Source organism: Leptonychotes weddellii, chromosome 3 (genome assembly GCF_054177405.1).
Source record: "Leptonychotes weddellii isolate Sample4059 chromosome 3, ASM5417740v2, whole genome shotgun sequence".
NCBI lineage: Eukaryota > Metazoa > Chordata > Mammalia > Carnivora > Phocidae > Leptonychotes > Leptonychotes weddellii.
In genome coordinates this window covers 71,037,946-71,056,125 of record NC_138371.1, presented here as the reverse complement: position 1 = coordinate 71,056,125, position 18,180 = coordinate 71,037,946, and the positions used below count along the sequence as shown (strand labels likewise).

General features: G+C 44.2%; 1 protein-coding gene across 8 annotated transcripts in view; it reads left to right on the top strand.

Moving 5' to 3' along the window:
* Nucleotides 1–18,180, top strand: part of FMNL2 (formin like 2) — a 307,029-nt gene that overhangs the window by 62,608 nt on the left and 226,241 nt on the right. The window contains exon 1 of one of the 8 annotated variants that reach the window (XM_081814430.1): nt 12,565–13,149. The exons of the other annotated variants lie outside the window; for them this stretch is intronic. Coding sequence (XP_081670556.1) covers nt 13,006–13,149 — 144 coding nt within the window. The 5' untranslated portion in view covers nt 12,565–13,005. Of the gene's footprint in view, nt 1–12,564; nt 13,150–18,180 lie in introns of those variants that run through there. 8 annotated transcript variants of the gene reach the window in all.

Here is an 18,180-nt window from a genome sequence, read left to right as displayed (position 1 = left end):
GATGCGGGACTCGATCCCGGGACTCCAGGATCATGACCTGAGCCGAAGGCAGTCGCCTAACCGACTGAGCCACCCAGGTGCCCCATTTTGGAGTTTTTTATGTCTCCTCAGCACACATAGTATAACTGACATCTACAGAGAAGCAAATAATGGAGAAAGTGGACACCAAACCGAGTTTAAATACAGAAAACGAGGGAATGTAAATAAGCTTTCTGGACAGTGCCATTTCTTCTTTCTTCCTCTTACCACAACCCTTGAAATGATCCCCTTTCCTTGTAATCCAGACCTTGTGCCATAAGACTGCAGTGATAGGTTAATGAATGAGAGAATGCATGCTGGGAACCACACAGAATTCTGATGTAGGGTGGGATTCGGAAGCATTATCTTTTGGATAATTCCCCTGTGAGGTTTCCTAGACGCTAATGGGTGAGCATGGTGGTGGCATTAAACACAGCAAAGGTGGAATGGAAGCCTTACTTACATTGTTAAATCCAGTGGGGATTTGCGGTGAGGTCAGCCACTGGCCTAGAGGCAGCACAGGAATAGATTTGTACTTTTTATATGTTGGTAAATAAATCTCTATCTCCTGTACATATTAAGATTTTTTTTTTTCTTTGTGAAGAGGGAATGGTGGTGGTCAAATGTGACATTTTGTAACATACGTTCCAAAATAAAGTGAGGTGGAGGGCATTCGTGTTGATGTTTCTCTAAGAGGTGAGTTTCGGGAGGTCAGGATGAGCAGGGCCCTCCGTGTCACAGCTCCCCAGAGTGCTGACTTCTTGCCGCTGTTGCTCATCTTCTTCCTCCTGCGTGCTTTGAACCTGTCGGGGCTCCTCACTGGCCTTGGTTCATTTTTCCTGCCTCTGAAGGGAATGGCGGGTAGAGGGCGCATTTCTCTCTTGGCATGTTGAGAAAAACGTCTGCTTGGGGACAGGTGAGGAGGAAACTGGTGGTGGGCTCGCTGGTATTGGGAAACTGCTTTGTCAAACACAGCATCTGGTTGCACGTACGGACTCTGAGGTTCTAAAATAAGTTCTTTCATTCCCCACGCCCCTCCCCCCACCCCCCGCAATGAGGCTGGGCCTTACTATTAAATAGAAGGCTGGATTACAAAGTGCTTGGGAAGGAAGGAAAGGTCCTTCTGACATTCAAGGAATCCCCCTTTCTGGTTTTTTCCGGAGCAGGTTTTTCCTCTCTCTAGGAAGCCAGTCTGGTTCCTGTCCCCTCACTGACCGGTACCTAGAATGTTAACAGAATGACTCATGTTCCCAACATCCTGTCCTTGTTCTAGAGAAAGGGGACTGTTTGCCTTTGGAAAACACAAAGTTTACCTCTGTGGAAAAACCCCAAAGCAAGCATTGCTTTGGCACAGTTTTCCTTAAATGATGTCTTGCAACTTTTTTTTCTTGGGACTTTTTTGAAAAACATGAAGGTGTTGGGTTTTTTGGTGTATACTATGTGTGCCAGGTGATGGAGAATTTGAGAGCCTGGACATGGGAAGGACTGACCATTTGCTCCAATTCCCTTTTCATGGTTCTAGAAACAGAGGTCTGGGTGAAGTAAAGTGATTTGAGATCAGAAAACTGGTCGGTGATAATCAGGACTAACTACTACCTGAGTCTCTCTCCTGCTTCCTGGTTCTGGGCCTTGACTTTGTGGTTTGTGGTGGGATTTTGAACATCTCATTGGCCTAATTAGAAGTTCTATCTATGTAGCATGATACTGATTGTCAGCGGGTGTTTGCAGCGGCATAGAGCCTAGTAGAGTGGTTAAGAATACATGACATCATACATTATGTTGTTTCTCAGAAACTGAGAAGATGGAGAGAGGTGACAATTGTCCTGAGTCTTAGGACATTCCTGTCACATTTTAGCCTCCAGACAGGTTTTGGGCCATTCTTCTCTCTTGGGACTTGACTCACAGCGGGGCTGGATTTGACTCTTCCTTTTGTTTCAAGTTCTGAAACTGTGATTTCATGTTTCTCTGAACATACATTGTACATCTTTTCCACAGTGAAACAGAACATCCAGTATGGGCAAATCCTTATGCCTCAATTCCAGTGTTCTAGAACATGGGTTTCATGTTATTTACAGGAATGTTGTTTTTTCTCATCAAAGAGGGTACTGAGTACCTCAGTTCCTAAAGTTACCTGCTGTGTTGGCTAGCGTTCTGAGTGAGGGGAGGTGTAGTCAGTTAGGTCCAAGTTGTTGTTACAGCAGGTAGAAGAACCGTGGGAGAAGAGGAAAGCAATTAGTGTGTGGGAGTTATGGACCCATCATGTAGCCTCACCTTTTCTGGTGTCTTCAATGCTGTGCTTAAACATATTTGGCTGGTGCCATAAAGACAATAGTTTCAGTTTCTTCCAGAGTCCACACTGTGTTTTAGATTCTGACTTTCATCATGGTAGTAGAATCTTTGTCTGAATGGTGTTAGAGAGTGTTTCACTGCTTTTGCCATTATTATCTCCATTTTTTTTTTTTTTAAAGATTTTATTTATTTGACAGAGAGAGACACAGCGAGAGAGGGAACACAAGCAGGGGGAGTGGGAGAGGGAGAAGCAGGCTTCCTGCCGAGCAGGGAGCCTGATGCCGGTCTCGATCCCAGGACCCTGGGATCATGACCTGAGCCGAAGGCAGACGCTTAACGACTGAGCCACCCAGGCGCCCCTATTATCTCCATTTTACGGATGAGAAATTTGAGTCCTAGCAAACGTAGGTAATTTGCCTCGACTCCTAGAGCTGGCATGGTGGTATCTCAAACCCAGGTCTTTCTGACGTGAAGCTTCATGCTTTTAACCCTGGTACCTTCCACATGTCGCCTGCTGCCTGCCACATTTTAAGTGGGCGATGTGTCCTTTACCTAATTTTCGGACTGATTAGAAGTTCATCATTTTCTGTTTTGCACTCAACTCTCTGTTATGGTTCTATGCCAGGCACTGAAAACATTTTTAATAATGATTTAAAGGTAGTGGATGTGATGAACTGAAAGGGAAGAAAAAAAAGGCCAACTAGCTGCTGAGTCACTCAGACTTACACTGGCTCTGTCACTTTGTAACCTTGGCCCAAAAAGTAACTTCTCCATGCGTCCATTTATTTCTTCGCCTGAAAAAGTAGGGAAACTGTTATTGGCTGCACTGGGCTGTTGTGACATTAGAAACTGAGGACGTTAAACTTGTGGCTAGTGCTTAGCACGTAATAGGTAATTCGTGATGTTAAATTGAGAAAAACCCAAAAGGTTTTCTTTGACTGTATCTTCTTCTTTTTTTTCCCTCCTAAGGACAGAGCTTGTCATTTCCGCTAAACGCCTGCTAGCCTCAGGGAGTTCTCAGTAATAGGACGAACATGTCATCGATGGAGAATGAGGGTTGGGTGTTATCAGATACCGGTTCCTTTGGTGCCTCTTCCCCCGCAGCCATTGGGGAAAACTGCCGCAGCCGGAGGCCCTGTGGAGTGCAAGCCCCAGCTTGGCACGCGGACTCCTGGCAGGGCCCCCCTTCAGGGAGCTGGATGGAACTTTCATGAGACCATTCTCTTTTCTTCAAGCCTCCGGTGTTCACACATCTCAGCTCACTGGAAAAGTCCCCAGCCCTTGACTTCTGCTGAATGGTGGCCCAGCAACCAGAGGTGGCCTGAGCATGAAATGCAGAGGAACCTCATTCTGCCCTTGCTTTTTAGCATTTTGGTATTTAAGTTTTATCTGCCACCCTGAGTCTGTTGGGGTCGGCTCATTTGTCAGTTTCATCTAAGAAACAAACCTCTTTATCTTCCCTTTCCTTCAGCTTCTTGGGAGAGATGGATTTTCTAGGCAGAGAAAATTGATCACAGTGACAGGAAATTTTGTATCTGGAACACAACAGGTACTTGGTTGATGAAAGAAACCATAGGTGATTATAGTCTTTGTAGCTCTACGAATGTGTTCAGTATTTTGGGGGGACTGAGGGATCTGTTTATAAAGGAAGAGAGTTGGGTTCAGTAACTTGGGTTGGAAAACTACTGTTCCATCTCCGAGTGACACCTGAGGATGGGAGGGTGCCAGGGAATAAGGGTTGGGCAAGTGGATTCATGTAGCTCCCCACTTAGAATAAGGTCCATATTTGAAAATTAACAAAGAGTCTTGAATTAGCTACTGCTTGTCGAATAATCAATACATATTGAACAGTTGTGATTGGTCAGAATACGTAGCACTTAGGTCTTTCTGTACAGAACTTAAAAAAAACAAAACAAAACACTTTAAACGGTGAATCTACCTTGTATTCATTATAGCCTAATGTTCTCTTCCATGTCTTTGTTGTGTTCTTTATTTTTTTTGGTTGAGTGAGTAAGCCAAACTGGTTTATAAAACATCTATGAATTTCAAGTCTCTGGGGAGTGAGAATAGAAATGACAGTATCTAGAACTTCACGTTTGCCAGTAAATTGCTTACTTAGCATTCTTCTCCTATTTGTTTTTCCCAAGCTGCAGACTCTATCAATCAGAAATCAAATGAAATTCAACAGTTGTGAGTTGGGTGTGTTTTCCTTGAAGTAGCTGGTTCTGACCACCAGACCTGGTGAAATGCTTGCTGTGCGTTGATTTCTAAAGCCAGTCCTTAGCAGGTACTGGAAAAAAAAAAAATCGAAATTCACCAGTTCAGAGAGAAGGAGGTTTGCAGTTGGCTTCATAAAGTTTTTCTCAGGCTTTTAAAGTGGTGAGTCCAGAGCCATTGATGGAACACTATAAGGTGTGTCCTGTCTTTTCTTACCTCTTCATTAATGTAACAAGGTACTCACTGGGGCGCCTGGGTGGCTCAGTCGGTTAAGCATCTGCCTTCAGCTCAGGTCATGATCTGAGAGTGCTGGGATTGAGCCCCGCATCGAGCCTGCTTCTCCCTCTACCTGCTCTGCCTGCCACTCCCTCTGCTTGTGCTCTCTCTCTCTCTGACAAATAAAATCTTAAAAAAAAAAAAAAAAAGATACTGAGGTGCTCCAAGGAAATAAAAATATGATTTTCCATATGATTAGCTGTTTTCTGCCCAAATCTGATGGCTATGTGCAAGGCTTAAAAACCTCCCTCTGTGGAGGATTAGGAAAATGGCAACTGGCAAAACCAATGTTGTATAAAGGTGATATAATACCACTTATTCATTAGTTCTTTGTATATGGAAATGTTTTCAGTGTTTTTTTTTTTTTTTTTTTTTTGGGGGGTAGAGAAGGTAAAATTGTGGCCCTTGCCCTGGACTACATTATGGTCTGAGAGTGGTTCTTTAGAAGCATAAAGAAGAGGCAAAGAGCAGGGACTGAGTTTGGCCAACTGTGGGGAAAGTTAAGGAAAGGAGTGCGATGCAGTCATGGGAAAGCTTGGTGGTAGTGGAGGGTTTTTCAGTTAGTAGCGTAAGCTTCCTATTTCATGTGGGATATAATTGAATGTTAAATGAAGTCGGCATCAACGAGGCTGCTAACGGTGACCCTGGGTGCGAGAAGACATGGTGGAGAAGTCCAGTTCAGCAGGGATGAAGACCTGGTTTATCACGATGCTGCTGCTGATACCGATGCTTTATCAAGCACTTGATTTGCTTTTCCCCATTTAATCCTCACACTGACCATTTTCAGATGGTAGTTGAGAGGAATCCGTAATGGGCTCAGGATTATCCAGCCAGAGGTAGAGATGGGGTTTGAAACCCTGATGTCATGCTGCACCCTTAGAGGAAGGCAAGGTCATCGAAATAGACTGGAACTAGAGGAATATTTTAGAGACAGAAACCACAGTGCTTAAAAACAAGTATGTGAGCTTGAGGCAAAATGAGAAGGAAAAAGATGACTTTAAAATTACAGTTCTGGAGAAAAGGCGAGATCACAGTGCTGCTAGTGATGGGGGTACAAAGAGTTAACTACGATGCTCTGTCTTGGGCATGTTTCTGGACTCCTCTTCCTAGAGAACAGGCAGTAACCTTTGATCATGGCTAATTTTGTCTTTTGGCTTTCGGGAAACAGCTGTAATTCCAAGTGCTCGCTGTCAATGTGGAACACAGGTTGTGAACACGATGCTTTAGTGCCAAACTCCTGTCACGCAGGGACTGTTGACTCCAGCAGCCGACCAGTCCCCATTGCAGTGGAGCCCAGATTTACACGTCACACGTGATGACGTTGTCCTCTGATTTAGCCCGTGATGTGACTGGTGTCTCTTTCTGCAGTAAAGTGATTGTCAACGATTGACAAAGACCCTCCTTGGGAAGGACTGCATTTATTCTAACATATCTCCAGATCAGCCTTTGGTCTGAGGTCATGCCGGGTGGAGGTAGCATTCTGAAAGGCCTTGTGGCGAGGGCCCCAGCGTTCGCAGGCCTGTCTGAGCCACATGGAGCTGATCAATTTCTCCCTGACTCCGGAGGAATGCTGACTAAATCTTGAGTTCCGTATTGTGACTTCATTAGTAGATCTGTCAAGGGGCCCAAGCCTGTTGGACCACTGTCCCTCCCCCCATGCCTGTCCATGCATGGCTCTTTGGAATCACCATGAATCATTAAACGTTTTTATTCCCTTTATGCCAGCTTGTTTTCTGAGTTTACTGGGTGAAAAAGTGAATCTTCCCCAATGAAGGATTTACTTGATTGAAGTAAGCCTCCCCTTAGAAGGGGGTATTAGTGTTGTGAGCTCTGGGGTCTTACGGCAGCTGGCCGGCTGCGTGTGCTTGTGCCCTTTGCCCCAGATTATTTCTTGCTCCTGCTTGCTACAAAAATCACTGAATGTACTGGTAACTGTTAATTACCTCCAGTTAAAGAATAGCAAGCCACTGCCCCTCAGGTGGTCTCTGGAATGCTTAGAGCAATGCTTTTCAAGGAAACCTTTTCCTTTCCCACCCTCCTCACCCCCAGCAAGTATTTTCTTTCTCTCTTTCCTTTTTTTTTTTTTTTTAAGATTTTATTTATTTGTCAGAGAGAACACAAGCAGAGGGAGAAGCAGGTAGAGGGAGGAGCAGACTCCCCGCTGAGCAGGGAGCCTGATGTGGGACTCGATCCCAGGATCCTGGGATCATGACCTGAGCCGAAGGCAGAGGCTTAACCGACTGAGCCACCCAGGCGTCCAGCAAGTATTTTCTTTTAGGAGAAACATAGGAAGCCATCAACTCCTTTGCATTTCCTTTACTAAGAGAGAGTCAGTCAAATACCCAGTCCTGAGAGCATTAGATACAAGCAGGTAAAGTTTTTTTATTTTTTATTTTTTAAAAGATTTTATTTATTTATTTGACAGAGAGAGACACAGAGAGGGAACACAAACAGGGGGAGTGGGAGAGGGAGAAGCAGGCTTCCCGCGGAGCAGGGAGCCCGATGTGGGGCTCGATCCCAGGACCCTGGGATCATGACCTGAGCCGAAGGCAGATGCTTAACGACTGAGCCACCCAGGCGCCCCAGCAGGTAAGGTTTTGATGTGAGTTGTGAAAAGAGAGAAATTCTTGGAAAGTGAAATTATGCTCCCTGAGAAAAGCCTGGACAAATAGACGTAATTGGTTGTGTGTTTGGCTGTGTGCGTCAGTAAAGTGGTATTTTACATACCATCAACGGGGAGAAGAATGTTGGAAGAATGGTAAATGTTTGCTCAAGACGAGAAATACATGACTTCCTTTTAAGAATCTACCCATTGCCCACATTGCCCATTCATTTAATTGACCATACTCTCCTGGAGAGGGAGAGATAGTATGTGAGGTCAGTTTTAAAATCCCCTCCGTCCCTCTTCCTAAGAGACCCTCTTCACAGGTCACCCACTTTGGGCTAAGTAGGTAAGCCTGCGGAGTTACGGCTGACCTCAGGCATTGGGGCCTGATCCTGTGCTCACTCTACCAGCTAGGGCTCGGTGCTATCCCTGCCTCCGGATCCATCTCTCTTTCACTCCCATGATACCTCAGCAGATTCCTAGCGTGCTAAATGGTGCAGGTTACTTCAGTGACTCCCGTGTGACTGAACTCCTGAGTAGCTGAGCACAGGGTGGTACCCTTTTATTTGATGTCATAAAATAACCTTTGTATCCTTTGGAGTTGAGCTTTCAACTGAATGTGGAGCTAATTCCTTGACGCACATTTTAAGTGAGCCAGGGGTGTGTGCTGCTTCTAGTGCATAGCGTCTCTGGTCGGGGGAGGTGACCCCATGATGGCGGCCCCGCAGCTGAGATCACAAAAGCATCCCAAGTGTTATTTGGAAGTCAAATGCTAGGTCACAGTCATTTGGGGGGATTAATCTCCTCCTCAAGATTTTCTGCTGTGGGATTCTTCAGCAGCTGGAATGCTAACTGTTCACTGCCATTTCCTTGACCGTGTTATCGCTTACTAAATTCATTCGTCTTTGTATCACCTGTATGAGTGAGGCTGGTTCTTGCTCTGTCGTGTTGTCCTTGAGCAGGTGGCATTTGGAGCCCTGTGAAGGCTCTCCTTGTGTGTTGTTTTCATAAGCTACACGGGGCACAGAAAGAACACCAAAAGACACTTTTTCCCCAAGGGTAGGAGGGAAGGGGAGGATAGACAATATGCAGTTTATATATGAATCTCATATGAGTGCCCTTTAGAGGAGATTATTTTCTGATTCTGTCTTCTCTTCAGTCTTAGAGCTTATCCTTTCTTTCCTCCATATTTGTTACATATACATTAGCTTTTTTAAAATTAGAAACAAAATTTATGCCAGTCTTCTGTTGAATTGATTTCAACTTTTTCCTGGATTAACCTATGTTTAGAGCCTCTATTAATAAGAGACCTATGTCTTTCTAAAGACAATAAAATTCATATGGGACAGGGGAAAGGCAGAAAGAATTTTTGGTTCCAGTCTGATACATACTCTGTGGTAGATGGCTCGGTAGTCAAAGATTTTTGATCTGTCAAGCAGCAATTTTGTATAGGTATTTCTGATAATTACATATTGACGAATATCAAAATAATAAAAGACTTAAATGGAATATTAAGCCTGTCCATTTCCTTCTATCATTCTTCCTTCCATATCCATTTCCTGTGTCACTTTCTGCCTCATTTCTGTTGTTTGTCTATGCTAATTCAAGTATTGATGTGTTTCTGTTCTCCTTTTCTTCTTCTTTGTGCCCCTCTGTGTGGAAGGCAAGCCAGCCATTGACTGGTCTTGGTAAGGATATTGAAGTTGTTTCCATCTTCAGGGAAGGGACAGGGAATAGTCTTCATGTTGATATTTCTTCATCCATAGGTGTAAAGTGTCTTTGCACCTACTATAAGACAAAAAACAAACAGCCACCCCTCCCCCAACCAAAAAACTAGAGGGACCTTTTGGTAGGGAAAAATGGAGAAATTTGGATTGACCAAAGCATCAAGTTACCAGAATACTTCTCTAGCTAGTAGCTGTATTAAAGAAAAATTGATTTTTTTTTTTTTTTTTTTTTTACAAGTGAAGAAACTTAACTCTTAAAGTGGTAATAGAGGTAAACTGAAATGGAGACTTAAATATTCTATCTCCACCAAGTGATTGTTTCTATTGCCATTTCTTTGAGCTTTATGAACTTGCTGTTATTACAGGTCAAAAATAGTTGAATGACAGGGATCTCCTGTGGTTCTACCTGGCAAACCTGATGCAGAAATGGAGACCCAGGAGGGTTGATCAGCTCCCCCCCAACCCCGGCAGTTCTGTCCTTGAACTCAGTAAGCAGACAATCATATGATTGCTGACATTTGTTTTCTCTTTGACCTGTTTTGAATCTCTCTTTCTTTTTTCTCCTTCCTTCCTTTCCTTGAAGAGTTAACAGATATAAAGGAGTAAAGGATATCTTTGTAGGAGAGGCAAAGTGACTGATACTTTGGGGAGTGAGCAGGAACAACAGAAGCTGCCTCTCAATGCTAGGACAGTAATTACATCCACATTTAAGGACAAGGATACAGTGGAGCCAGCCTCTATAGAAATGAGTGTATTTAGTCATTGGTCATTTTGTTTGTCCGAGCCAAATCTTGTTGTCCTTGAGGAGCACGGATTGTGCTATTTTTCATTGCATTCCTGACATGCTTAAAACAAGGCTGCTGCAATCTACTGTAGTTGATTGATGCCGGGAACGTTTGCTGCACCTAACAATAGCCCTTCTCCATGAAACACTCCATTGATACTTTTAGAACTCATTACTGCTAACCAAACAGTAGTGGTTTTATTACTGCACTAATGGAGCCTGGTACTTGGAGTCTGGGACTTGGGGGGGGGGAGGGTGGGGCAAGGAATGTGGGCAGGAAAAAAGGACCCCTTTCCATGATTCATGGTGTCCCCCCGAAAAGTTGGTAGGCAGTTTCCAATAACGCAGTGTGATAATCTAGATACAGTGCAGGGTTTAATATGCATATGCAAGGATGCACTAAATGAATTATTCCTAGCAGGGAGGAACAAGGGCTCTCTTAGTAAAGAACCAGCAAGACAGCAGAGTTTTCTATGGCCTTTCCAATAAAGTGATTTGCTTTCTTAACAGTGCATGGAGGCAGACAAATGAGTTGTGAAAGCTAGAGATACTGATGCACACGGGATTGTGCTCGACTTGGCAGGCTCCTCGTTGTGGGCACCAAGACAGGCCCAAGTGACAGCTTTTACCCTCTTTCATATTTTTGGTAATGTGCTTGCGTCCCTCCTTCCCTCCTCTTGTTTTTATCTGTTACTTTAATCGAAGTGGTTTATTCATTTACCTTTCATATGATTGCTGACATTTGTTTTCTATTTGACCCATTTTATGTTCTTTTCTCTCCTTCACCTCTTTTGGGTTAAGCAAAAAGTTCTTGGTCTGTTTATCCTGTTTATTGACTTGTTAATTTATTTTTTTTTTCATGGTTATCTCAAGGATTATAGGATGCATCCTTGACTGATTATAGCCTAAAGCAGGCTCTTCTTTTATCTCTTTGTTTTTGTACACTGCTTGTATTTGGGAAAGTTCATGGTTCTTGATGAACCGAACTGGCAGTGGAATGATTTTGTCCTTCTTTCCTGCTTGAATCCCTCCCACAGGAGATGTTATTTACTGCAGTTGCTTATAATAACTTTCATTAAAGCTCTCACCCAGTGTCACCTGCCCTTGGAGATGCTCCATTGAGAAGTGGACATCCCCACTGTTGCATTGTTGGCTCTCTGGAATAAGTATGGAAGCTTGCCAGTGTCCCTCTGAGACAATCAGCTCTTCAGCAGCAAAGATGTTTCTATCCTTTGTGCTGTGACATCTGGTGCACGGCAGCCCATCAGGAGAAATCTGAATAGCTAGGCACACTTCAGCCAGATCATAGGGCCCACCTCAGAGGGTGCTGGAGGGTTTTAGCCCATCTTAGTAAGCTCTAATCTTATAATCCTACCAGTTTCTATCAGTCCCTTCTTGAAGTCTCAGTTGAATCAAGGTGGCCATTGGCTTTTCTTATCTCTGATGTCATTCTGTCTCACACACACTCACAGTAACTTTCAGCCATAGTCACTCACTGGTTGCCATCTGTAATGCTATTACAAAAAAATTTAATAAAGTAATAGAGCCCTCGAGTACATCTGTTAGCTGCCATTATTTTTCAGGGAAACGTGCGGAAAAGGCATGGAAATAATGAATAGAAAGATCCTTCAGTTTCTCTGGGACTTGTTGAGCTTTGTGTGCCCGAAGCATATAAATACGAAAATGTCCCAATACAAAATACCTCCCCACAGAGTCAACTGTGCATAGGTCACTAATAATTGGGTCGTTGTGAGCTGCAATGAGGAAAGCCCGTAGTAGAGGTATAAACCTTGTCTTTTGGCGCAGCTTTGTGTCACTTCTGTTATGTCATTGGTTTTCTTTAATAACCCCAGAGATTATCCTACGTGAAGTCCCACTTCTCGGTAATGGAGGGCTTTTTTGAATCATGCAGGTTCTTTGCTTGGCGACAACATGGTCTCTGCAGAAGCAGTTGGATTTGTCAGGGTCTAAGTTCCTCATCCAGCTTTCCTAGCTTTTGAGAACCTGTGGATAAGCTCCATTACTTCTTTCTTAACTTTCAGGAGGGGTAACACTCAGCTTATTTCACAGGCTTGTTGTAGGGCTGAAGTTATATATTGGTTCCTAAAAGCAGTTTGAAAAACTGTGAGTCACTCTACAGATGCGTTCTGTGCATTTTTCCCTGCTAGGTGTTTTGCATTTGGGCAACTCAGAATACAGGTGTACCTCTCGTATAGCTTGCTAAGATTATTTATTTTTGAGGTGGGTGGCGGAGCACTGAAGCCACTAACTAATATTGAGTATAAGAGAATCTCTTTCCCCACTCTTTTTTTTTTTAAAGATTTTACTTATTTATTTGAGAGAGAGAGAATGAGAGACAGAGAGCATGAGAGGGAGGAGGGTCAGAGGGAGAAGCAGACTCCCCGCCGAGCAGGGAGCCCGATGCGGGACTCGATCCTGGGACTCCAGGATCATGACCTGAGCCGAAGGCAGTTGCCTAACCAACTGAGCCACCCAGGTGTCCCTCTCTTTCCCCACTCTTTTTTTTTTTTTTTAAGATTTTATTTATTTATTTGACAGAGAGAGACATAGCAAGAGCAGGAACACAAGCAGGGGGAGTGGGAGAGGGAGAAGCAGGCTTCCCGCGGAGCAGGGAGCCCGATGTGGGACTCGATCCCAGGACCCTGGGATCATGACCTGAGCCGAAGGCAGATGCTTAATGACTGAGCCACCCAGGCGCCCAGTCTCTTTCCCCACTCTTAACTGTGCTATGGTTGGTAGCTTCTCCAAGGACCTTAAGTTATAGTTGGTAGCTTCTCCAAGGACATTGAGTTTGCTCCAGTTTGCTCCAGTTTGGGGCTCCGTGATAGGTAACAGAAGTCCGAGGGGAGAGAGCAGCCGCTGCTTCGAAGCACTGTAAACTTTCAGAGAAGAGTTTTCTCAAGATAAATTAGCAAGAAGTTGTTTCCTTGCACAGAGGCCCCCGGCTTGATGTGAATTGACTCTCCAGAGAAATATTTACCGCAGCTTCTTCTGCCACAGTGAATGTGGTCACCAGGGGCAACAACAGCCGCAGCCTTTATCCAGACAAGTGCAAGCCCTGAATTCAGATGCCCCTTCGTAGGGCTGCCAGCTGGTCTGGAATTTGGAGTGCAGGAAATGGATGGTCAGTGTTAGCTTCCCTGGGTATTGGAAGAACCCTACTGATTGGAGCATCTGCCAAGCATGGGTGGAAGAAAACTCTCGAGAGCCTAGTAAGTGGGGGGACTGCTGTATAGATGCGCTGCTCAGGGCTCAGAGGCACTGCTGAGATTGTTTCTTAGGTAACGGTAGAAGAGGCAGAGCTGTTCTCTTCTCAGGACCCTGTGAGGGCTGGGGAGGGGTGGTGGAGGAGAGAAGGACGCCTCTCGGAACAGAGCAGGGCGTTTGGTGTACTTACCGCATTTCTGGAATTGACTTGGAGGAGTGATGCTCACTTCTTTTTTTCAAAGCAAGATTAGTGGATAGTGACAGTAACTAGCGACTAGTATTTTGTCTTTCATGGGGGAATGAACCCAGCTTCTAATTTCTGTAAGAAACCGCACCATGGTTGAGCTCTTACTCTAGGGAGCTGGCTAGATGTTTGGCAGAGCTGCTGTGAAATCGCCCAGGTTTTCAAACAGTTGCAGTGAAAGACCAAAGCCGTAATCGAATAGGTTGGGTGGGGACTTCTTCCCCTCTGCCAGCGGCAGCCTTGACAAATGCAGCGCAGTTGGAAATGCCTGAATCCAGAGTTGTCTGTGCTGACTTCTAGCCAAACCAACACAGGGACACCTGTGTGATTTGGAGGAGACTTTCAATGAGATTAGATTTTAGTTGCTATATTTAACATTTAATTATACCCTATTGGGATAAATTTTAATTTCTCAAGGGTTACAGCCAAGGCATGAGAAAGTGGGTCAAGTAAGCTAACAGAATTTAAAAAAAAAAAACAAAACAAAACATAAAACATTCTGAACTCTGTTGTATCTCAGGTAATTAATTAGAATAGCCTGTGGTTATTAACATGGGTGAATGTTTCACAGACCTAGAAAAATAGTCCCACTGTCTCCCATATTGGGAGTCTGCTTTTAAAAAGACTTGAAATAATGGGATTCAGGTATAGGTTGTCTTCTGTGGGTATGTGCGGTGAATTCCCATTCTGATTTCCACATTGGTGTTTATCATCCTAGTCTCATTGGGGAGTGTAAAGTTATCTGAAGAAACATAAGGTAGCATAGGCAAATCTGACATTTGCTAGGCTCTTTAAGTTAAATAGAAAATACATGAGTTTAGGGGCGCCTGGGTGGCTCAGTCGGTTAAGTGTCTGCCTTTAGCTCAGGTCATGATCTCAGGGTCCTGGGATCGAGTCCTGCATCGGGCTCCAACCCCGAATTGGGCTCCCTGCTCAGCGGCGAGCCTGCTTCTCCCTCTCATTCTCCCTCTGTGTTCTCTCTCTCTCAAATAAATAAAATCTTTATAAAAAAAAAAAAATACATGAGTTTATGTGGAGTCCAGTTGATACATGTCCCTTTTCTGCCCCTTGGGGGCCAGTGATTGAGAGGCGACTCCTTGAGGTTTGTGTTGAACTTGGGTTTGTAGTCTCCAGATTAAAAAAAAACACATCAACGTTATGGCTTAACCAGAAGAGTTTGGGAGTTCTGTGAAGGACATTGACACACACTGAAAATCCCTTGGCTTCCTGTCAGCTGAATCTGCTGACTGGTAGACTTTCAGGGCAGGAGAACAGCCTTGCTCTTGGTCAGCACTGTATGCCGACAGTGGGGCCAAGAGGGTTTTAGGCGATAGTCTAGGGCATTGGGGGTGTTGGATGTGCAGATACACAGGTGTTCCTGTGATCTGTGCACGTATATCCAAGATAGTCAGGGCCCTGGGACTTAACACTGAGGGGCTGGCTTTCAAGACAAAACAGAAGAAGGAAAACAGGCAGGCACATGAGGTGTCTTCTCCTTTGCTCTGTTCCCATCTGCTCTGGCTGCCTTGACCCATCACCTGGCCTTCCGTGGGCCTCACTGAGTTAGTGCTACAATCTCACTGCCCCGGAATTGTTATTTTGACCTGCCCCGTGTGTTTCTTTGTGCACCAGTGAGAGTGTGGGTGAATGCACTGACTTTAAAAATTACAGCAGCTCTTGGAACAGTTGGAACCTAGAAAAGTCGCCCATTGTTCTATTACCTTTCACCTAGTAATTTCCCTCTTCTCTTAATTTACGTGCGTCAAAATTTTTTGCCACATATATATTTTTTTAAATTGTGGTAAAATATACAGAAGAAAAATGTTACCATTCTAACCATTTTGAGGTGTACAGTTCAGTGGTATTTAATACTTTCCCAGTGTTGTTTGGTCATCACCACACTGTCCGTCTCCAAACTCTCTACGCAGTCAGCAACGCCTCCTCCTCGCCCCCTCCCCCCAGCCCCTGGTCACCTCTACTCCACTTCTCAGTCTCCATGAGAAAACTGAGAATTGGCCTATTCTGAGCACCTCACGGGAGTGGATTCGTACAGTATGTCCTTTTGTGTCTGGCTTGTTTCACTTAGCACCAGGTCTTCAAGGTTTTTATCCGTGTTGTAGCTTATTTCAGAATTGTATTTTTTTTTTTTTTTTAAGGCTAAAGGATATTCCATTGTATGTGTGTACCACATGCTGTTCATCTACTGATAGCCATTTGGGGTGTTTCTGCCTTTTAGTGTTGTGAATAATGCTGTTGTAAACATTGGTGTACAAGTGTCTGTGCTCCTGCTTTCAACTCTTTTAGAAATACACCTACAAATGGAATTGCTGGGTCCCGTGGTAATTCTGTGATTAATGTTGCACAACGGCTACACCAGTTTATATTCTCATCAGCAGTGCCCAGGCTTCTGAGTTCTCCATGTCCTTGCCAACACTTGTTATTTTCCGCTTTTTTTTTTTTTTTTTTAATAATAGCCATCCTAATAGGTGTGACATGATGTCATGGTGATTGTGAATTGCATGTGTGCCTAGATTTTAAAAATGTGTATAAACAGCATACTTCTTGTTTTGCATCCTTGCTTAGTCAGTATTTTATCATGTTCCTTTTTGCCTTTAGAATGACTTTTTTTTTAAAGATTTGAGAGCGAGAGTACACATGTGGGTGTGAGTGGGGGAAGAGGGAGAGGGAGAGAGAGACTCTTCAAGTAGACTCCTCACATGAGGGGCCTGATCCCAGGGCCCTGAGATCATGACCTAAGGTGAAATCAAGGGTCAGAGGCTTAACTGACTGAGCCACCCAGGTGCCCAAGAATGACTATTTAATTGTATCTTTCTGAGATCCATGTTGAAGTTGCCACTTCTCTGAAGAAATAGAATTTGAACCAAGAATGCAAATGTGGCCTTTGCTACAGACAGAAAAGGACAGAACGAAAGAGTGTGTACATGCCCTTGAGAATAACCCAGGAGGAAACCGTAGGGCATCCTATGCCCATTTTGGACCTCTGAGGAACTTCATAGGGAACACATGTGTTGGATGCTATAGAATATGAGAAGGAGTCTGGTTGTAAGAGGCAAGTTTCTGGTTAGACAAAGTGGATTAGACCAAGGCCCTCCAGGCGACAGAGACAGAGCAGAATCATCCAATTTATCATCTTTTCCCCAAGGCTGAGAGGCTTTTAAGTAGTTTGGGAAAACTTTGAAGAGGTAGGGAAAGCTTGAGAATAATTTAAAAACATGTACCCTGCAGGCCAGTTTGTTAAAAGCCCAATTTAACCAAAAGACTAAGGTGGAGATTAAACAAAGCCTTTGAAAAAGAGTCTTAAAATACCCCGTTAGGAGAGATGACGGCGTATGGTCACTAAACACCAGACTATTTAAAAGAAAAGAGTCAAACAAAAATGAGTGCTTTGTGCCAAGACTAATTTGGTCACCAAAAATTATAGAAACTTTGAGCAGATAACAGAGAATGCTCGCAAGCAACATGGACTCTTTGTAGACCTGAGTTGAAACATGTTTAACTATGGAGCTTCATTTGTAAACATGATTGCTAAGGCTAAAGCTGAATATTATTTAGAGTCCTAGTAGGAAAACGCCCATACCCCTTTCCTACTGACTACTTTTTGACTTGTAGTTTTGGAAAGAAGCCTCTCTTTCTGAGTATTACCTGAAAAAAACAAAACAGAACACAAAACAACAACCCAACCATTAATCAGGTCTCTCTCAGTGCATGAGGCTTGTCCTACAAGGCAAAGGTGACCAGGACCACACCCAAGCCTGGGCTATCGGGCATCAGTGGTGAGCTCATCTGTGTTTCAGGAAGGAGCTGACCAGCCATCTCTGAGTCCAAAAATTGCCAGCCAGACACAGTCAGCTCTGAGCTGCATAGTCATTCCAGTTGACTGGGTTGAGATTTGCAGACGAGAGCAGAGAGAGGAGTGAATGGAATGGACCCGAGGGACTTGATTCATGTCTGTGGAATTCAGCTCCACGATGGGGTTGCAGGAGGTGGCCTCCTTGATGACAGTGCCTCTGTAAAGATACTTAGAAACCCCCTGGTGGAAGGAACTTGACCAGGTTCTACCCTGCATCTCAGTTGGAGAGGCCCAAAGCGCCCAAGACTAGCAATAGGAGACCTGGGTTCCAGACTTGGGTTTGCCTGTTGTTTGTGAAATCTACAAACATGGATGATCAGTGGTTCTGCCAGGTTTGTCAGCAGTGGGTGGATGCATCACATAGGTGGGAACTTTTTGGAATGGTAGAATACTGTAAGCAATGTTACTAGTAGGTGAAATAGTAAAACTGAAACGAAAGAGTAACTCCTCTGCCCTGTCCTGTCCTCAACTCATTTCCTCTTTGGGCATTTCTTGGGATTCTCTTATCAGGGGATACAAAGCTCCCACGAAAGTCTTTGGCTCTGAAGACATCAATTGAATGAACGACTTCAGAATTTGAAAAATAAATGATGGGCGTATTATAGACCTTCTGGTGGTTTGCCTAATCCCAAAGCCAGTAATGTGAGGTACTTCAGTTAGAGAACAGATGAGTTCTCCTCCTTTTTCTGGACAAGGTTAAGGATGCAGATCCTTGCTAAGGTGTCTGGGAAACTCGGGCGCGATTCTGAAATGTAGTGTCTACCCACCGCCCCTGCACGTAGGAGTGGCCACTTGGTTTGTGAAATCTGCAAACACAGCCAAGAGTAAATGGGTGGTATGTGCAGACTCCCTCGACTCTTCCTCATAGGGTTTCCTCCAGATGCTTATCAAAGGACCCTGAATTCAGCAAGAAACTTCTAG